The sequence below is a fragment of the Equus caballus genome, chromosome 2 (assembly GCF_041296265.1).
Source record: "Equus caballus isolate H_3958 breed thoroughbred chromosome 2, TB-T2T, whole genome shotgun sequence".
NCBI classification, from domain to species: Eukaryota; Metazoa; Chordata; class Mammalia; order Perissodactyla; family Equidae; genus Equus; species Equus caballus.
The window spans coordinates 62,970,282-62,992,721 of NC_091685.1; the positions used below are offsets into that span (position 1 = coordinate 62,970,282).

The 22,440-nt window shown below is 37.3% G+C and overlaps 1 protein-coding gene and 1 long non-coding RNA gene across 3 annotated transcripts in view; one reads left to right on the top strand and one right to left on the bottom strand.

Annotated features, from left to right (window-relative positions):
• ELP3 (elongator acetyltransferase complex subunit 3) overlaps positions 1 to 22,440 on the top strand; it is a 95,535-nt gene that overhangs the window by 60,427 nt on the left and 12,668 nt on the right. For both annotated transcript variants that reach the window (XM_001495587.6, XM_070261279.1), the window contains 4 exons: positions 1,074 to 1,164; positions 3,656 to 3,721; positions 5,622 to 5,849; positions 6,814 to 6,895. In XM_001495587.6, the coding sequence (XP_001495637.1) occupies positions 1,074 to 1,164; positions 3,656 to 3,721; positions 5,622 to 5,849; positions 6,814 to 6,895 (467 nt within the window). The remainder of the gene's footprint in view (positions 1 to 1,073; positions 1,165 to 3,655; positions 3,722 to 5,621; positions 5,850 to 6,813; positions 6,896 to 22,440) is intronic.
• The window catches only part of LOC111772507 (uncharacterized), a 114,713-nt gene that overhangs the window by 3,885 nt on the left and 88,388 nt on the right, over positions 1 to 22,440 (bottom strand). The window lies entirely within an intron of this gene.

Below are 22,440 nucleotides of genomic sequence, written 5' to 3' on the forward strand. Positions count from 1 at the left end.
GCTTATCATTGCTTTATAGTGTCTTTGTGGAAACTGCTGGCTTCTAGAGCCTAATAGACTTAGTGTATATAGCTTTTAATGCTAATTGATTGACTTTTGATACTTTTGAGTAAGGAATATCTTATTAGAATCAAATGGATGAATTAGCTAATTGTAGTTACTTAACATTTGAAGAGATAAGTAAAAAGAAAGAGAAAAGACTCAAGCTGATTCAGAAGCAAAAAATGAGAAGAAAAGATACTTGGTGTATTCTTCAAGTCTTTCTTCTAATCAACCAAATATTAGACAAACACATTGAGGACTTGTCTTTGAATAGGAAGCAGATGTGCTGAGCATATTCTTACTTTATATTTTTTTAATTGTTTTATCTTTAGATCTGAGTTTAGAAGAGAGTATTGGGGGCTACTAAAGTGGAATTCATAACTTCAGCTTTGATTGAAGTTTCCTTGATGCCTGGCACTTTAGGCTATGTTAATGCCAGGAAATAAATTTTGTTTCCTCTCATCTTTAGGCAAGCTGTTATTCTTCTAATGCAGAGTCATTTCTAATTTAGATTTTTGGGAAACAGGGAAAAAATTTATTCTTTGAGACCAGTTATTGGCCAAGCCAGGATTTTGCACTTCCTGGTTACTTGTCATTCAGCAACTGTGTGGGAAAATGTAAGCTGTAAATCAGCACATTAATAATAATTGTTATTTCTCCTCTTTAAGCAAATTGGATTTTGTAAAAAAAGGTTTTATTTCTTATTTTGTTTAGTACAAATGTCTCTTCAGCCAAAAATGGTTACTAATGGTTATCAGACATTTGTTTTGCACTTTAAAGTGATTTTCATCAGGTGTTTCTCACAGAAACCTTGAGTGGTAGGTGAAAGTCATAATTTGATTTGTGGGAAAACTGAGAGATAGAGAAGCTGTGAATCTTGCTTCCTGGTCAAGACATTCATCCTCTGCTTTTCTGGTCTGCTTTGTAGGTTTTTTGTTTTTGTTCATTTCTTTTTTTTTTTTTAATATCCCTGCCTTACTGCTATAGAGAATGATTTATATTTTGCAACAGCTGATGTTTTTCTCCTACAGAGACATTCCAATGCCCTTAGTCAGCTCTGGAGTAGAGCATGGTAATTTGAGAGAGCTCGCATTTGCAAGAATGAAAGACCTTGGAATACAGGTAAGAGTCTGACCATAACTGTTGAGATCAAAGTAATCTGAAACAAAAAAAAGTTTGATACTATCACACTTAGAAATTTAAGAAATTGATCAAAAAGCTTTCATATATTGAAGGCATTCTTACTGTATAATGTGTTGAAGTTGAAGCTAATGGTTGCAAAAGCTGCCTCCTATCTCTTATACCCCTTCTGCTTTCTTCTAAAAGAGTGTATGTTTGTCAATTTAATAGTTGTTTTTTCTACCTACTCAGATTGCCAACCATGTGCTCAACTTCCTTTTTTAAAAAGCTTTTTCCTTTTGAAGTATTGGGTGTTCGATTCTTGACTCATGGTCATGAAAGAATATGAGGATATGACGTTCAAAGAAATAAGGATTACATGTGTGAAATAATTACCAAACAGTGCTATTGCCCACACAGACCAGTCTCCCTCGCCCCAGCATACCCCCATGTCTATTTAGTCACTTTTTCTTTTACAAATATTTACCAAGCATCTCCTTTCTGGGACCCCAGAAGTCAAAAGAGCCCAGGAATCTGCACTTTAACAGTCTCTGTAGGTGATTCTTAAATCACAATAAGGTCTGAAACCCAGTGCCCTAGGAACTACTTCTTGGAGCTGCTCAAGAGAAAAGGCCAGGAGCGGCATCGAGTCCTGAGCATTGATTCCTGGGCTCTGCCTTCAGAGGTTCTGATTCACTAGGTCTGGGATGGAGCTGTGAGATAGTCTCATGCACAGTACAGACATAGACTGCACTTTGAAAGACGTCATTTTGAGGACTGCATATTATGTTGGTGGACTTACCCAGGACATTTTATTCTCTCCGTTGAATTATTATAGAGAAAATTTTTCAGAAAATTGTTTATCCAAAGTAGAGTTTGTGAACATCAGTGGCTTATTCTACCAAAAAAAAACCCAAACAATTTTAAGTTATAGAAAAACAATAAATGTATTTACAGTGATTAATAGCACCAAACAAGATTGTACACCCGCTCTGCTTCCCAGTCTCCAGCTGTCCTCATTCTCCACCTCCTCTCTCCTCTGAGAATACCACTGCCGAAGTGACTGACCTGGCCTGGTTATCCTGATAACCTCAGCATCCAGCTATCATCTTTAACCCTGTCCCCTTCATAAACCTTAACAGCCTCTCTTAAAGTAAACTGGGAGTCTGAAGACTAGAATTCATTCATAGCCAAAAGACATCTCATTTACACAGGCAATGTGTTTACCAGAAAATAAGCACATCAATCTCTGCCTTTAAAGAAGCATCCCCCTCCCCAACAAAAGAAGAAGAAAGAAACAGCATGCAAGCGTTCAGTATAGTACATTCATGTGCAAGCTACTATGTAGAATGGCTATAGTTAAAAGACAACACCTAAATGTAATAGTTTCATAATTACAGAGATTTGTGATCCTTGTTTGCTGTACAATTTTTGAGTTCATGATATCCACATCAACAAATCATTGTTATCTTGTACTGATTCCAGCATGGAAATTGCTTTGTTTTCGTAGAACTAAATAATAATATCCTCTTATTTTTCTTAGGAAATTCTATACGTATAAAGCAGTCCTTCATAAATACACTGTTAGTAGTATAGATGCATAACATCATCAGATTTCCTAGGGTGCTCTTTTTCCACTAGTGGAAAATGTTAGGATCCTGAAAATAATTTTTACAGTTTGTTCTATAGGGAAAAGTATACCATAGGACATTTAATGGAGTACTGTAAGGATTTTGTAATTATAAATGTCAGGCTATGTAGCATGCACACTGGGTTGTGAAATAGAAGTGAGATTTCATCACATGTGCTGGGCCATGCAGACCAACCATTGCATCCATATCATCTGCAGGCAGCTTTGTGCCTCCCAGGGACACTCAGAGAGCTCTTTGTGACTGTGGTTCAGATGGTATAGTAAATCGCTCTAGGTTCCTTCTTTCCTCTCTTCTTCCGTCTCTTCCTTCCTTCCTTACACCCTTTCTTCTACAGTGCCCCTCTCTGCAAAAAACAGCAGTCTTTAGCATCTCTCTTTTTGACATTTCTAAGGTAATAGAAATATGGTGATGCTAAAAACATTAACTGCCATAAAATGGTGAAGGTTTTAAATTCAGAATTTGCTTTTTACTCTTCTATATGCATAGTTTTGTATTGCACTTTCAGAAACAGTTATATCCCCTGGGTAAAACTATTTTCAGATTTTGGGGCGTATGTTCTTTACCTACAATACTACATTATGTATTGATCTCCTTTGAATTCTAAACTTCTGTTAAAAGCAGTACTTCACTAACTTCATACATTTCCATTCCTGTTTCTCTTATCCTCAGATTTATTAAAGATGGCTTCATTTTTAAATTCAGTTCTTTTATCTCAATGCAAATTATGTCCAAACTTAATTTTGACCCCAGAGTTTGGAGGAGAAGTTTCAATAAAAATTTAATTAGTTACCAGTTTTATATTTACCGCTTCCCCTACCTTTTTTGTTTCTATTTTTTGGCAGTGTCGAGATGTGAGAACCAGAGAGGTTGGAATCCAAGAAATTCATCACAAAGTGCGGCCATACCAGGTTAGTTTGTTCCTTTTATAGAGAGATTGGGTCCTATTTGTAAATTGTTGTCAAGCCTGAACCCACACCTTCTTACCAATAAGACTGAAGTCTACAAGTTAATGAGTAAACTAAGAGCAAAGAGTAATTGAGGATCAGATATAGATGCCAAGCCAGGAAAACTAAATATGAGGGTGGCTGAATTCTAAGAGCCCAGTTAAGAAAACCAAGTCTGAACTTTGTTCTACATCAGCACTGTCCAGTAGAACTTTCTGCAGTGTTTGAAATGTTCTATAACCTGTGCCAATATGATATCACCCACCAGTCGCATGTGACTGTTAAGAACTTGAAAGGTGGCTAGCGCAACTGAGGAACTGAGTTTTTAATTTTATTTAATTTTAATGAATTCAAATGTATATAGCCACATGTGACTGGTAGCTATCTTCAGGTAGAGCTACTTGGATGCTATCTACTTATCTCTGTGTGCAACTGTTAAATTATTGCCCCTTGGCGATAATCAAATGAATAGATCAGCCCTTATCAACAGGGATTCCACAAAACTTAAGCCTAATGCCTGAAGGCATTCATTGTTTGTAACGAATCAGCTTCCTTCCTATATATCTATAATGTCTATACATGTGCCAAATTTTCTGTGGGATTTAGCTCTCTAGTGGAACCCTGTTTGAGAAAGGCTAGAATTGATGATATCTGCATTAATATTTCTGTTCTCAAAATGAATTATTTATTTAATTGACATTTTTCACATTTGGGACCTTTTGAGGAGAAGAAGTAGACCCAAGCACAGTTAATCATTTTGCCAAATTCTCATGCAATCCAGTTATTTAGCAAACATTAAGTTAAGAAGGAATATAAGGGGCCGGCCCAGTGGCGCAGTGGTTAAGTGCACACGTTCCACTTCAGCGACCCGGGGTTCACCAGTTTGGATCCCGGGTGCGGACATGGCATCACTTGGCACTGTGGTAGGCGTCTCACATATAAAGTAGAGGAAGATGGGCACGGATGTGAGCTCGGGGTGGTCTTCCTCAGCAGAAAGAGGAGGATTGGCAGCAGATGTTAGCTCAGGGCTGATCTTCCTCAAAAAAAAAAAAAGAAGGAATAGAAGTATTAGTCTGAATTGTTCACCTCACTCTCTGGGTATAGTCTGCCCATTTTTGGAGTATACCTGGGTGTGACCATGGCCACATATGTAAGTTTCTCTGTGTATGCATGTTGTTACGTATAGCTTATATTAAGGCAAACTGCCAAGGCCACTTGAACAATGAGTTAAAGAGTCAAAAGCCTGTGTAGATTGCTACCACAAAAGCTACTCTCCAGTCATCGAATTTTCTTTAGCATTTTAGTCTCATAACTAGGCATAATATTTTAAAGGCCCTATGGGATACCATACTTTCTTAAAATCCCATCAGGGAACAAGTGACTAATAGCACTTTCCACACCGCACCCCCCACCCCGAAAACAGGCTTTAGAGGAGGAGGTAAGGACTACAAAATGAAACCATCGAGTACCTGACAGTTCTGGGGCTCACGGTGCTCCCAAGAGCTGCATGTGTGACGTAATGTGTAATTTTATCTTAGAGACTTTTCATAGAGGATCAAAGACTTAAATACATGGAAGCATTTACTGAGGCGGATCTCTGTGAGAATCTCAAGGTTAATGAAGTTCACATATTTATGAAATTGTAAAATTGTTTTCCTTTTATAATAGCCCATGAACAAGGCACAAACTCTTAATCAGTGATATTTGAGAGTAGACAAGTAAAAAGAAACATAATTCATGATTATTCATTCTTTATCCCTAATTGTGGATATTAGTCTAAATAAATACATATAATTATAAAAATGAACTTTATTCTCTAATTTAAAAAAGCTTTTTTGTGTGGTTATTTATTAAAAATAAACAGGTTGAATTGGTAAGGAGAGATTATGTTGCAAATGGTGGCTGGGAAACATTCTTGTCGTATGAAGACCCAGATCAAGACATTTTGATTGGCCTCCTGCGATTACGAAAGTGCTCAGAGGAAACCTTCCGTTTTGAATTGGTTGGAGGTGTTTCCATAGTCCGAGAGCTGCATGTATATGGAAGTGTCGTCCCTGTGAGCAGTCGAGATCCTACTAAATTCCAGCATCAGGTATCCTGTATTCCATTTCCATTTGACTCTAATTAGGAAATTGCCCAAAGGAGGTCAAGAGAAAAGGAATAGGGCGAAGGAGGGGGCAGAGGAAGAAACAGAAAGAGGAAAGGGGAAAGGGAAGTATAGAAATGGAGGAACCAATATTTTAGTTATTCAGAGATGTTTTCTCTCCAAATTGCACCCTTTTTGGTATGAGGGGGGAGGAGGGAAAGACAAATTGAGACTCAGTCAAGTGGAATATAATATTAGGTTGAACCATACGAAATTGCTGCTTTTGAAAGTCAGAAATGGCCCGATACCGGCAATTTCTGTGATTCAACCATTATAGTATCAAAGGAGATGATAATGTGAAAGCACTTATGAGATATTAAAGCACTTCATAAGTGCAAGCTATATGATATATAGTGGAACACTATTCCACTCCCCCAAACAACCTAAATAAATAAGTAACTCACATTTTTAAATTTCAGGAAAATGGGTTAAAACCACTAATGGTAGCTATAGCGTAGCTCTGTACCCCAAAATTGGTGATTTAAGAATATTGCCTGGTTTCCAAAGCCTTTTAGAAATTGGAGGGGTGACTAATAAATACAAGATTAGATGCCCCAGACTTCCATCACCTGGAGATTGCCTAGAATTTCTTTAAAAAGAGACAAAAGTTGAGAGGCAATTGCCTCCTTACTGTGACTAGATTACATCATCCACAAAATACCTTTTGATGGCTTTTGTTTCAAAGGTATTCCTTTTTACTAGTCTGCTACAGTGTATTTTTGGTATAATTGAAAAGTTTCTCTTTCCTTATTCCTATAAATGGCTTTTTGTCACTCTTATTTTAACAGATTTTAGCAACTACTAAATATTAACTGTCTTGTTTTACAGACCCCTCTTAATGACTTCTTTCCTTCTTAATTCCCTAATTCCCCCTCCCCTCCCCTCGCCCCCTGTCCATTGCTCCTTAAAGGGATTTGGCATGCTGCTGATGGAGGAAGCAGAAAGAATTGCTAGAGAAGAACATGGATCTGGGAAAATAGCTGTTATATCAGGTAATTGGGGGAGGGCAAAGTTCATGATTCATTCACATGTTTAATTTGGTACCACAATTAAAACTACCTCAGGCCTTTCTTGCCCTTGTTTATGATTATCATGTTCAAAATCGGGCAGAACTGGATAGTGAAAGACTTGTGCTCAAACACCAAGAAAATTCCTCTAAGCAGTTTGGTGGAATAGAGCTTTCAGAAGCCTTCCAACTCTGAGTGGCAAGACCAGTAATCTGTATCCTGTGTTCCTCGCTGTCTGTCTGTCGTACTAATCATCACTGTCTGTCACACTAGTTATCATGGTCAACTTCTCTCTTTGCTTTGTGCCTAGTTACTCTGTCTGGGAAAATGAATTTTAATGATTTGGATCCAAGAAAAACATAAACCAATGTGGAGATTATCAATATTTGTGTTCAAAAAATTAAAATAGAACCTCAGTTGCCAGTGTGAGATGTTTAAAGGCAGAGTCCTTTGCTCCTTACACGTTGATCTCAATGGCTTTGCTCTTGGGGCACAGCTTTCTGCTGTTTGGAAGTACCATACCTTATCTAGGACATCAGGTAATTGGGGATGTGGGCATGAAAAGGAAATTCTAGTATGAGTGGAACAAGAAATAGCGTACACACCCTTTCACTCCTGCTCATTAGTGTTGTATCCTTACAAAAGCTGCTATTCCCAATAAGCTAACGTGGTGAAAGCCATGATCAAAATTTAGGTTATTTTTCCTCCAGCATTTGTTTTCCCTCTAGACTACTGCATGCTTAAAGGCAGATTATTTTCTCCTAAGAAAATAGTCTTTTCTGAAAATGAAAGTTGAAATGAAATTTTAAAAAAAAAAATCAGTAAGTTGTTGCCGGTCAATAAATCAGTACCCTTGCTCAGGTTTTAATGATTATAATTATGAAAGTGTAGTGACCCAGGCGCACTTAATCATTTAGTCTGGCTTTGGGTTTTGGCATTATCCAGACAGATTCATAAAGCATTTCTTAACATGGCTAGCTTTATATATTTTTTCTATCTTTAATCCCACTAAAGAAAAAGGAAGTAAATGAGGCTCACCTGATTGGTACTGATTTTGTAACAAAAAAATGTTTACCTCTCAATTGTCTGAACCTGTGGTTGACCAGAAGCCAACCTTTCCTGATACTCGTTCTACAAAGAATCTCTGGAGGGTTGAGATCACCTGAAATTTCAGTGGCCTCTTTTGCCAGAGCACTGTCAGTGTTTTCAGGACGATACTTCTCAAGCTTTAATGTGCTTGTGAATCACCTGAAGGTCTTGTTAAAATGCAGATTCCGACTCATTAGGTCTGGGGTGGAGCCTGAGAGCCTACATTTCTAACCAGCTTTCAGTGATACCTAGGCTGATTGTCTTCACACCACACTTTCAGTAGCAAGGTTTTAGTATTCTTTTCCAAATCATTAAGGTAAGGATACTCTCTGGGACCCTGGCAAGGCCTGCACTCCCAAAGTCTGATATGCAGTCATGTGATTTTCTGGTGTCTGTGGGAAACTAATCAATTTTAAAACTGAAGAGCATCAGGATTCTATCATTTCCCATTATTTCTTTTGTCTTTGTGAGATCTATCTCTGTAGAAATGTTACATGCAGAGAAGGCCTCTGGCTTGCCTGAGGTCATACTCAGTTGCCCATAAGAGCCTCAGTTTCTGCCTTTTCTGGGCGGAGTGTCTTTCTATGTGGAAATCAGCATTTGTCTTCTTTCTAGCTTTTTATCGTAATCTAAATAATAGCTCAATTTCTGATCATCTACCTGTAGGTTTTTTAAAATAACAAAAGACTTGCTAAAAATAACAGGGAAGAACCTTTCTTCCTATCAACTGCTACAATAGGACTACCAGATTTCTGTACGGGATTGCTTTTGGCTGGTGGATTTCTATAGGAGCAGCCCTAGATTGCCTTCTTGGAACTAAAGTGACTTCTGTGAGAGGAAGGAAGTGAAGTGTTACTTCCTGCCACTCCAGTCTGTAAGCCCCACCATTGCTTCCTACTGAGGAAACCACATAAGGCCTTGACTTTCTGTTTGACTCAAGATCTGGTCACCCTTCAAATGAAAAAGTCTAGAACATTTAGTCTATGTATGCATTTTATTTCTCTAATTTAGTAGTATATTACTGTTCTATCTAGCTTTCTGAATCACACACCTGAGAGGTCCATTATTCAGAAGTTCAGGAGGGCAGATTTAAAGTGTTTATTATTAGAGCATGTTTGTTATGTTTTTTCCTTCCATGTTTGTTCATTTTGACTTTGGTACTTACTGATTTGAATATAATGATGTGTGTGTTTGTGTGTTAATTGGTTTTTGTAAAAAGTGAAACAGTTATACTTTATAAATTGGTCCTTAGAATGAACATCTCTCTGGACAACACTGGTGACTGTGCTGCATGTATTCAGAGCACTTGATTAGATAGGATCTATATGAAGAGACACGGGAGGAGGGTTTGGATGCCTCCCGTGTTGACAGGAGCTCTCCTTGTGATCTTGGATAATGTTACTTCGTGTCTGTAGACCTTTATTTCCTTACTGAAAACAAGTGGGTTAGGTTATCAAAAGATAGTTCTAACAGTCTAGAATCCTGCCCCTTAGTGTCTTAGTTTCAGTCAGTTCTCAACATGACCAGTTGTGTTTTACTGATTATATTTTACGTAAATTCTTTTCTGAAATCATATTAGGAGACCCTTTAATTTCATCAGTAATTGATCTCAATCTCATTGAGTCGTTGAGTAGTTTCAGTATTTGATGATAAAGTTTCTCATAGGTAGCTGATGTTATCCATGATTTGTGGATACATGTTAACTTCAGTCACAACGGGTGGTACTTTGTGACCTAAGTGTCCTACCTTTTTTTTTTTTTTGACCTTGTCGTTGATTTGTAAATTCATTCTTATTCTGGTCTGTAGGCTTTTGTAAAACCCATACACAGTGGTGGCCTAGATATTTTGTCCCGGCGTAACTAGTAGTTGAGTCCTAAGGGAGAGACAGATCATTTATCATTCTGGTTACTGTGACTGTAAGAGTAATGCATTTATGTAGAATTTTTTTTTAATTACATTCTGATTCATTATGACTTCCCTTCATCTTGCCAGCGGATTTTCTCTGTTACTTGGATTTATAATCTTTGATTCTACCTCTAGACAATATTAACTACACAGTAGATCTGATTTGAATCACTAGTCAGAAAGACTCCATGGAGTCTGTTTTTTCCTATTAAAAAACGCGTTTTTCACTCTGTTAACTTCACTATATTTTGTATTACAGAAGGTATTACTGTATATTTTATAGCTGATTTATCTTTTCTAAAAGATTAAAGCTATATGAGAAAATTGAAAACTTTTTTATCAGAGTTAAATGAAGCACTTTCTTAGAGAAACTTTTGTTTATTCACTCTTTTTTTAAGTATATCTAATTGTCTTAGTAAGTAAACTTTGTGTTTTAAAGTTAACCATCAACTCTGAATTAAACAACGCAAAATGAAATATTTAGCTTCATCAACATCAGCATCACTTAAGTGTGTTGAGTATCTCCCGTGTGCCAGGGACGGGGCTGAGAGTGCAGCTAGAGGAAGTACAAGATGCTGCCCCGCCTTTGAGGGATGTCGTCCTGGGTGGGACAGCCAGCTCAGTTTTCACCTCACAGGTTGCCCTCAACTGCAGAGGAAGATAATTGTTTCTCCCTGCTTACACTATTTCTCAACTCAGGATTAATTGCTTCAGAGTAAGAAAATAATCTTTTCCACATATAAAAATGGGTAAATCAGTAGTATAAGAACAACCAGTTTATAAAATAATGTGTAGGCAGGAAATAAAAGTTAATTGCTGCTAAATAGCTAAGCAATTAATTAGTCCCTATTAAGTCCAAGTACTTTAGTATCGCTCACCAACTTACATGTCTGTTTGAGGTTAGCAAATCGTATCTACTTAAAAGCCCTGATGTTCATCTACTTGGATGAGCAGCACTCTTTCCTTTAAAAATGTTAAGGTGAAGCAGTTTTTTCTCTTCCCTCTCTTATGGTGTAAAGTGCAAGAGATTGTACTGTAGAACCTAACTGCAACATTTGAAATGCCATCACTAATAATCACCATGGAAACCAGAGATCTCTGATGTCACATTGCCAGTACCATTTCCAAAAGGGCAAATATGACTGTCAGTAGCCACTATTTAAAAACCACTTAATACCCCCAACAGAATGATTTTTTTTCCTTTTGGCAATTTTGGCTAGGTATCAGATCCAATCATGTTGCTGCTTCTGTTTACCAGGCTAATTGCTATGCATCGAGATGAACAGCTACTCCCCAGGCTCCTCCCACCTTCGTCATAAGCAGTATTCTATTTGTGTTCTTTCAAGTAGAAAATTAATATGGCCGTTTGCCAAGAATTGTACAAGGCTGATAAATCACACAGTGTTGGTGAGAAATGAGGAAAATGTCTGAATGGTTGAAGACAGAAATCACTGAAGTCAGACAGTGGTAGTCATTTTGTTTAAACCTATTAAAAAGGCAAAGAAGAGGGCAGGAGAGAAGTACTTAAATATAGGATGAGTAAACAAGTCACTATGGAGATGAGAACATTCTAAATCATGATGCTCAGAATTATGTGACTCTAAAGCCACATCTACAATCCCTACTAGTGAAAAAAATCAACAGCCTGTACCTTGTATAGTCCAATATGGCTTCATAAGACTAAAATTAATGATCTTGTACCCCAGAACCACTGATTAGTAAAATGGTATATGGGCAGAAAATAGCATTTATTTTGTTTCATTAAGCTACAAATGACAGGGATTTACTTACCTGACCCCAGAAACTTCACCTGTATTCCAGGCCGCAACACATCTCCCTCCGTTTAAGGTGAAGGTAGTTTTATGCTTTGCATTATAATCTAGTTGAAAAGAAGGGTACCTTTGTAACCAGATCTGCCTGGTAATGGACTCATAATCCTTACTAAAATGCCTAGAAAAGCTTTTCCTCATTTTGGCTTAGCTATTTGCTAATGGATACAGGAAGCCTGCCAAATGCAAACCAGTTTGTGCTGCATGTACATGTGTTAATATAGGACTCCTCAGAAAAGAAGGGAAAATATTGTTTTCTCTTTTATGCTTTCTATTTCATCCCTTTGCATAATTTATCTTTTAATAAATTATCCCCTAATTAAATGCACATTGTTAGGGTTCTATATATTCCTCTATTTCTTCCATTTTGATATTCCAACAATGATCATACATATTTCTTTTTTTTGGTGCATGTTCTAATAGGATTATGTTTTTGTGGTGGTGAATATCTTTCTTTTTAAAGACAATAGATGCCACATAAAATATTACTTTACTACAAGAACTTTTTAAATTTCAGCATCATTATTAATCAGACTAACATTGATGACATAGAATACTATTTTGCTAGATAACGGATTGGCTAAATGTTTGCTAATTGATGTCTGTATTGCAACTGGACTACGAAGGTGCTGTTGCATAACTCCTCTCAGTATTTATCATTCCCTGACTTGATTTTTATCCATTTGTACATGAATCAGGTGCCAGTTCATACTGTATTGCATATCAAGTGCATTAGACCCATCGCACACTTGGCATCACATGACTCTATTAATTATTGCATGTTTTTCAATTATTCCTAAATAGACCACTAGGGAGTTTCCACTGTTTAGATCTTGTGGGCAGCTGAATTTTTGGTGAAGTTTCCTAAGCAGAAGCTAGTGATACTGGTAGATAGTGGCTTGTTGGCACTTGAGGAACAGCATTTGGCAAGTGCTGTTGCTCTTCCCAGGTCCTTGCTGTGAAGTCTTGTGTCTCAGAAACATGCACGTTAAAGTCTCAGAGCAGGCCAGACCCATAGCCTAGTGGTTAAGTTCGGCATGCACTGCACTTCCGCAGCTCAGGTTCAGGTCCTGGGTGTGGACCTACACCACTCATTGGTGGCCATGCTGTGGCGGCAACCCACATACAAAATAGAGGAAGATTGGCACAGATGTTAGCTGAGGACAAATCTCAAGCAAAAAGAAGAAGATTAGCAACAGATGTTAGCTCAAGTCAAATCTTACTCAGCAAAAGAAAAAAAAAAAGTCGGAGGATAGCCTTGCTAATGTTGACACACTAATACTTGCAGACTTTTCATCCCCATTCTTGATCTGCTTAGTTTATAGTTATTGAGACTGATGGTTGTATGCTTAGGAATAGGAATAGTGTTATATCATATGGTTCCAGATAATATTCCTGAGAGGTCTGGAAGCTTTGATATAAATTACTGCCTTTATTGTAAAGTTAGACACTTCATAGGCTTTTTCCTGAGGAAACAAGCCTTCCCCAAAGTGGTCTAGCCTAAACTACTCACCATCTGCTCTCTTTTTTATAGTTGTTGCAGTGTTAGCTCCTGATTATCAATGTAACTTTCATATGGTTAGTACTATTGTTTTCTCTAAATATGTGACATTGCTATAATCCATTCAATTTGATAAAGCTTTTCTCTTTTAGATCTATAGAGGCAGAGATTTGGCAGATTCTTCCTCTTTACGTGAGCAGACTAAATAATGCTGGAAAATATTGATGCTGCCTTCCTTAGCAGCAACCAAGATACTGGTTTTATAGAACCTTTTAGTTAGGGCATTTCTAATTTCAACAGGACATACCCAGGGAATTTCTTATTCTTTGGTCAACCTGGCTTAAACTGTTGTCTCAGACCAAACAGCTCACATTTCCAAGAAATTAACTGGTAGATTTAGTGTTTTAGATTGTGGCCATGGGATAATGTTTCCTCATGCACCCCCATCCTCTATCTCCCTAAGCATCTAGTTGTCCAGTTTGTCCACCATTTATGAATGAATCACTGATGTTCAGTATACCAGTCCAGAAGCCCAAGATCTATACTCTAGGCGGTCTCTTACCTCTTACTGCAAATCTTACTACTTAGTGGTTGTTTTGGTTATTTATTCATGTGTAACACACCACCCCAAAATTTAGTGGCTTAAAAAAACAACCATTTTATTTGCCCAGTGATTCTGTGGATCAGAAATTCAGCAAAGCATAGAGAAGATGGCTCATCTCTGTTCCATGATGTCTAGGACCTTGGCTGGAGTGGCTCAAATGGCTGGCAGCTGGCTAGGGTAGCTTGTCTGGAGTCTCAGTTCTAGCTGGTAACAGATGCTCAGTTGAGACTGTCAACATGAGCACCCTGGTTCTTCTCCACATGATTTGCGCTTCTCATAGCATGAAGGCTAGGTTCCAAGGGGAAGGAAGTGAAGGCCTGGGCTTGGAAGTCCCAGATCATCATTGTCTATTGCTTTGTAGTAAATTACCACAAAACTTAGTGGCTAAAAACAACTGGCAGTTATCTCATAGTTTCTGTAGGTCAGGAATCTATACGTAACTTAGCTGGGTGCACGTGGCTCAGTGTATCTGATAAAACTGCATTTAAGGTGTCAGCCAGGGCTGTAATCCTTTCAAGATGCAATTGGGGTTGAAGGATCCACTTCCAAGTTCACTGTGTGGTTTTTGGCAGGCTTCATTTCCTCACAGTCCGTTGGTCTTAGGGCTGCAGTTTCTCACTGTGTCACATGAGCCTCTTCGTAGGGCTGCTCATCACATGGCAGCTTGCTTCCCCCAGCAGAATGATCACAGAGACAGAGAGGCCCTTTGAGATGGAAGCCATAGTTTTTATACCCTAGTCTCAGCAGAGAGTCAACAAGTCCAGCCCACCCCTAAGCGGAAGGGATTACACAAGATCGTGAATACCAGTAGGCAGTGAACTTTGGGGGTCATCTTAGAGACTGCCTACCACAGTGCAACTTCTGCCCCATTCTCTTGGTTAAAGAAGTCATTGGGCCAGCCCAGATTTAAAGGGAGAGGAAATAAATTCTGCTTCTCAGAGAGAGGATTTGGTGGTGACCATCTTTGAATACTGAGTGATAGAATACATTTTCATTAACTTGGAATTAATAGGCTTCCATTTCCTTTCTACAGGCCTTCTCCCAGGATGGACTCTCTTTGGGCATACCTAGATTCAAGGGTTCTTGTCCCAATCCCAGTATCAGATTTTCACATAGCCAGTCATGGCAGCACAATTAACTCACACTGTGCTAAGCAGAGTTTGGCAGGCCGCACAGAAGCACCTGGCTCTGACGTTTTGTCTGCCATCTCTCGTCCATGAGGACATTCCTTTATCCCCCCTTACAAGCCAATCTAAATGTCTGATGCTTTATATCTATGATATTGGCCATTCGTATCTTCCTTCTAGGTTATGGAATATAGAAAGACCATCTTTGGACTGAGGGTACATGGTTTCTCCCTGGAGATATCCTACCCTAATCTACTCTTCTCCACCTCAAACACCTGCTGATAGTTAATGCACCTTAAAGTCATTTCTTTTTCCCCTTTGGGGAGGTTGTAAATTGTATTATAACATACAATTTGCCATTATAACCATTTTTAAGTATACAATTCAAGGGCATTAGTTACATTCACAATGTTGTGCAACCATCACTATTATTTCCAAAAGATTTTTTCACCCCAAACAGAAACTCTGTACTCATTAAGCAGTAATTCCCAATTCCCCCATCTCCCCAGCCCCTGGTAACCTCTAATCTACTGTCTCTATGAAGTCAAATCATACAATGTGTGTCCCTTTGTGTCTGACTTATTTCACTTAGCATAATGTCTTCAAGGTTCACCCATGCTATAACGTGTATCAGATTTTGTTTCCTTTTTAAGGCTGAATAATATTCTGTTGTGTGTGTATGTATACTCTTTTTACATTTGGGTTATTTCCATCCTTTGGCTACTGTGAATACTGTTGCTGTGACATTGGTTTATAAAAAATTATTCGAGCCCCTGCTTTCGATTTCTTTGTGTATATACCCAGAAGTGGAGTTGCTGGATCAAATGGTAATTCTGCTTAACTTTTTGAGGAATCACCAAACTGTTTTCTGCAGCGGCTGCATCGTTGTACATTCCCCTCAACAGTGCACAAGGTTTCCAGTTTTTCCACGTCCATGTCAACTCTTGTTATTTTCCCTTCTTTTTAATAGCCATCTTAGTGGGTGTGAAGTGATGTTTTCTTAGGGTTTTGACTTGCAATTCTTTGATGACTAATGATGTTGAACATGTTTTCATGTACTTATTTGTCATTTGTGTATCTTCTTTAGAAAAATGTCTGTTCAAGTCCTTTGCTCATTTTTTAATTGGGTTGTTTGTCTTTTTGTTGTTGAGTTGTAGGAATACTTTATATTTTCTGGATACTAGGCCCTTATAAGATCTGTGATTTGCAAGTATGTTCTCCCATATATATTCATAAAAGGTAGTGGTCTGTAGTTTTCTTTGTAGTGTCTTTGTCTGGCTGTGGTATCAAGGTATTGCTAACCTTGCAGGATGAGTTAGGAAATGTCTCTCTTCTTCAGTTTTTTGGAAGTATTAGAGAAGGATTGGTGTAATTCTCTAAACATTTGGTAGAAATCACCAGTAAAGCCATTTGGAAGGTTTTTGATTACTGATTCAATCTCCTTACTTATTATAGGACTGTATAGACTTTCTGTTTCTTCTTGAGTTGGTTTTTGTAGTTTGTGTTTCTATGAATTTGTCCGTTTCAACTAGGTTATCCGGTGTGTTGGTGTACATACACATTATAATCCTTTTTGTCAAGCCAGTAGTAATGTCTCCTCTTTCATTTCTAATTTTAAAGATTTGAGTCTTGCTCTTTTTCCTTTGTTTTTTTTTCTTGTTTTGTATGATTTCAGTCTTTTTACGTTTATTAAGACTTGTCTTATGGCCTGATCAATGATCTAACCTGGAGAGTGCTCCATGTCCACTTTGGAAAATGTGTATTCTGCTGTTTGGGGGTGATGTGATCTGTATATGTCTGGTAGGTCTAATTGGTTTAAAGTGTTGTTTAAGTCCTCTCTTTCTTTATTGATCTGTCTGATTTTTCTATCCATTATTGAATATGGGTGTTGAAGTCTCCAATTCTTATTGTGGAACTATCTGTTTCTCCCTTCAATTCTGTCTATTTTTGCTTCATGTATTTTGGGGCTCTCTTGTTAGCTTTATATATGTTTATAATTGCTAAACCTTGATGAATTAAACCTTTATCAATATATAATGTGCTTTGTCGCTTGTAAACTTTTTTGACTTAAAATGTGTTTTGTTTGATAATAATATATCCATCCCATCTCACTTTTAGTTACTAGTTATTTTCTTAGTGATTACCTTGGGATTACAGTTAACAGATTTATAACAACCTAGTTTGAATAATACCAATTTACTTTTAATAGTATGCAAACACTGCTCCTATACATCTGTCTCTCTTTTACATTGTTATCGTAACAGATTACATCTTTAGACCTGTGTGTCTATTAACATAAATGTATATATTGTCTTATAAATTTGCCTTTTAAATTATATAGAAAAAAAGGAGTTACAAACCAAAAGTACAATAATACTGGCTTTTATATTTACCTATGTAGTTACCTTTACAGTGTTCTTTCTTTATTCATTCATATGGCTTTGAGTTACTGTCTAATGTCCTTTCAGTTCAGCCTGAAGGATACTTGTGGGGAAGGTCTAGTGGTAACAAACTTCCTGGGCTGTGGTCTATCTGGAAATGTCTTAATTTCTCCTTCATGCTTGAGAGAGACTTTTGCCGGGTATAGAATTCTTGATTGACACTTTTTTCTTTCAGCACTTTAAATGTGTCATCCCACTGCCTTCTGACCTCCATGGTTTCTGATATCAGGTGTTAATCTAACTTAGGATCTCTTGTATGACAAGTCACTTCTCTTGCTGGTTTCAAGATCCTCTCTGGCTTTGGCTTTTGACAATTTGACTATAATATGCCTCTGTGTGGATGTCTTTCAGTTTATCCTGCTTGGAATTTGTTGAACTTCTCAGAAGTGTAGATTCATGTCTTTCATCAAATTTGGGAAGTCTTCAGCCATTATTTCTTTTTCTGCTTTTTATTGCTCTCATCTCCTCTGAGACTCCTATGATGTGTATGTCGGTATGCTTGATGGTTTCCCACATGTCCTTTAGGTTCTGTTCATTTTTCCTTGTTCTTTTTTCCTTCTGCTCCTTAGACTGGATAAATTCAATTTCATTATCTCTAAGTTCACTGTTTCTCTTTTCTGCCTGCTCAGATCTCCCATTGAACTACTTCCATTGAAGCCGTCCAAAATTTTTTTATTTTAGCTATTGTACTTTTCAGCTCTAATATTTCTATTTGGTTTCTTTTTATAATTTCTATCTTTTTATCGACATGCCTTCTCTGTTCATACAATGTTCTGATTTCCTTTAGTTCTTTTTCTTTTTTTTAATTGAAATTATATTTGACATATAACATTGTGTAAGTTTAAGGTGTACAAGATGTTGATTTGATACATTTATATATTGCAATATGATTGCCAATGTAGTAGTACCAGTACCGCTAAGACATCACATAATTATCGTTTCTTTTTTTGTGGTGGGAATAATTAAGGTCTAGTCTCTTAACAAGTTTGATGTTTACAATACAATATTGTTGTATATAATCACTATACAATGCCTTAGATCTCCAGGATTTATTTATCTACAAGTTGCAAGTTTGTACCCTTAAACAACATCTTTCCTAATCCCTCAGCCCATAGAAACCACCATTTTACTCTGTTTTTATGAGTTCAGCTTTTTTAGATTTCAAGTATAAGTGATATCATACAGTATTTGTCTTTGTCTGACTTATATCACTTAGGATAAGGTCCTCAAGGTCTGTCTATGTTGTTGCAAATGGCATGGTTTCCTAATTTCTCGTGGCAGAATAATATTCCATTCTATATATATACCGCATCTTCTTTATCCATTCATCCATTGACAGACCTTAGGTTGTTTCCATATCTTGGGTATTGTGAATAATGTTGCAGTACACATGGGAGTGAAAATATCTCTTCAATATCCTTGTTTTCATTTCCTTTGGATATATATCCAGAAGTGGAATTGCTGTATCATATGGTAGTTCTATTTTTAATTTTTTGAGGAACCTCCATACTGTTTTCCATAGTGGCTACACCCATTTACATTCCCACCAACAGTGCACAATGGTTCCGTTTTCTCCACATCTTTGTCAACACTTGTTATCTCTTGTCTTCTTGATGATGGCCATTCTAACAGGTGTGAGGTAATACCTCATTGTAGTTTTGATTTACATTTCCCTGATGATTAATGATGTTGAGCACCTTTTCATATACCTTTTGGCCATTTGGATGTTTTCTTTGTGAAAATGTCTCTGCCCGTTTTTTAATCAGATTGTTACTGAGTTCTATTGAGTTTTTTATAAATTTTAGATATTAATCCCTTGTCTAATATATGGTTTGCAAATATTTTCTCCCATTCTGTAGGTTGCCTTTCATTTTGTTGATTCTTTCTTTTGCTTTTAGCTTGATGTAGTCCCACTTGTTGATTTTTGCTTTTGTTGTTTGTGCTCCTTTAATTCTTTGTCCGTGGTCTCCTTTAGCTCCTTGAGCGTATTTAACACAGTTGACTTTGCCTAGTAATTCTAGTGTCTAGGCTTTCTCAGGCATAGTTTCTGTCAAATTCTTTTTTTCCTGTTTTTTGTATGCTTTGCAATTTTTTGCTCAGAACTGCACATTTGAGTAGATTCTCTCTCTCCTCAGGGATTGCTCTTGAGGGATGCAGTCATCCATTTGTATGGTGACTTTTTCCAAATTATTTTTGCCAAGTCTGTATTTTTTGTTGTGTGTGATCACTAAAAATTCTGTTCTATCATCTCTGCAATCAGCCTGTGACCTGACAAGGATTTCCCTAAATGTCTGGATCTTCGAAAAAGGAGAGGATGGTGTATGTCTCTTCAAATCTTACAGTAGACACCCTGGGAAAGCTAGCACAGCAGTGGGGCACCAAAACAAAGGCAAGCATCCACACTAGTCCCCACAGGAAGCTGCACACCAAACAGTGCACAGCCTAAGAGTTTTGGAGGACAAGGGCTTACTGCCCGCCCTGGCTCCAGCCAGCCACTCTAGGAATGGGGCATGGAGGCGGTTCACATCTGCTGCCCTCCTACCGAAGTTCAGCAGCTCTCCCTTCATCAAGCACTCTCCTGGTTGCTGTGAGCGTCTTTTCAGGTTTTAGTGTCCCAAAATAGTTGCTTCTGATTGCTTTTTCCAGCTTAATGGTTGTTTCAGTGGAGGGACTGGTCTCTGGAGTTTCCTACTCTACCATTTTCCTTCTTAAAGTCTGTTTTTAAAAGACTATAAATAGAAGGGATCCCTCTTCCTAACAGCTTATAGTTGGCACATCTTTAGCCTCTGCAGAGACACACTAATGATTTGGGACATACACAAAGTAGTGAGAATGATCTGTGACATAGCAGACATTCTGTGCTGGTGGGAACAGAGCCACTCCATTTTTTAATTGGATGGTTGTGAGCCCTCCTATAGCAGACTCCCTGTGAGGAAAAAACCTTTCTAAGATCTATAGGATAACCCACCAGCATCATCCTACTCTAAGTTACCACAGTAGCTTCTATTTAGATTCTCTATACCTGCTTTATAAGTTACCTACTTTTATTCCTTGTTCATCCTTACTTTGTTGTTATCTTGGTATAGCCATTTCAGAATGGATAGAGGAGCCTTTAGGCTGCTGGGTAGCAGGTTTGGGTCTTATACCTCTCCTTAGATAGTCTCTGTGTCTTCCAAGGTGATGGAGAATAATGTGCTAGTGTGCTGTACAGTGACTTACAATAACCAACTACTTTGAAGAGCTAAGATTACACGTGGGTAACCTTGTAAGATATTTATTTTAACAGAAGGGGAAAATAATTCTCTTTCAAAGATTTAGGGCCATTGAGTTAATTGGTTCATTTTCAAACATTCAGAATAAAAACCTTTCCCTAACTCTCATATCAGTATGCATTGTTGAAGAGTGAAATATTGCCATCCTACCAAGAGATCAATGAGATGTAATAAAGTCTCATTTCAGTAGCAATTGAATGAAACTAATGAATACATTTGCCTTGTATTAATACTGTTAGGCATATATATATCAAGCACTCAATAAATAGTTAATTAATTGAACCCAAAAGTAATTAAGACACAGTTTCTTTAATTTGTTTTTATTTCACTGATTTTTTTAAATGATCATGAATTATCATCTCAATTTTTTGCATCTAATTGGAAAAATCAGAAATTTAAATTTCAAAGGCAAGATTTAGCATATTTTTTCTCTCTTTTAAAGTTTGTCTTTAGGAATGTGATGTGGGCTCAATTTTAATTCGGTACAACATGTAACTAGGGATGAAGGACAGCTTCGTGTCCTAACAAAGCTAGTGTCAAAGAAGAGGCGTGCACCTCCAGATTTCTGATTTATTTTCCTCTTCAGACATGAAAATGTCTAAATTATTAGGCCAGAATTTTTCTTTAGTAATTTCATATTTTTTCTTTCCCAGTTGAAATCACTAGGTTTTTTGTCTGATTTACCATATACATGAAGAATTGGTTTATTTCCCCATGTAAACAAGCATTCATGTAGTTGAAATTACTTAATCGTACCTTCTCTTCTTTTTCATTTTTATTGACAGTAAACTAACAAATAGGAAAGTTCATTAAATGTTAAACAATGAATTGTTGAACCAGTGCCTCTGTAATCCCCTCTTAGATCAGGAACGTAGCCGACATCCAAGAAGTGCGCCCCCTGTTGGCCCTTCCCAGTCATCCTCTCCCTACGCCTTGCCTTCTTCCTTCTCCCCAGAAGCCTAACTTTTGTGAGATTTTCTTCCATGTTTTTCTATTTTTCACTACCTAATTATGAATCCCTTAACTATATGGTTTAGTTTTATTGTTTTTAATTTTAGATAAGTGGGATTGTTTTAGTGGTTTTTTTGTTGTTGTTCTGGCTACTTTTGTGCAACATTGTGAGATTGAGACACATTGCCTCTGACTATGTTCATTCATTTTAACTGATATGTAGGATTCCATTACGCAAGTATCTCACAATTTATCTGTCGTACTCTTGCTGGATATTTGGTAGTTTCTAGTTTGGGCTTATGAATCTTCTTGTTTATGTATCTTGGGGCCCATTAACACACATTTTTGTGGAATCTATACGTAGGAGTGGCATTGCTAGACTATAGGAAGTACATACGTTCAACGGTAGGAGTCTGCAAAGTGGTCTTCTAAAGTGCTATCAATTTTCACTCCCGCTAGGAATGTATAAAGAGTTTCAGTTGGTCAATATGATGAGTATGTAGTGGTATTTCTCTGTAGTTTTAATTTACATTCCCTGATTACTAATGAAGTTGTGTTGTCCATTTAAATATCCTCTTTTCTGAAGTTTCTGTGTGTGTGATATATGTTTTCAAAAATCCACAAGATATTATTACTATTACTATTGTTATATACACTCAATATTCATTCAGATTTACTTTTCTTTGCTCTTCAATCCTTGCTGCATCTGTAAGGTAGTTTATTCATTTTCGTTGATATACAGGATTCCATGATGTGGTGATATCGCAGTTTATCTGATTTACTGTTGCTGGATATTTGGGTATTTGCAAGT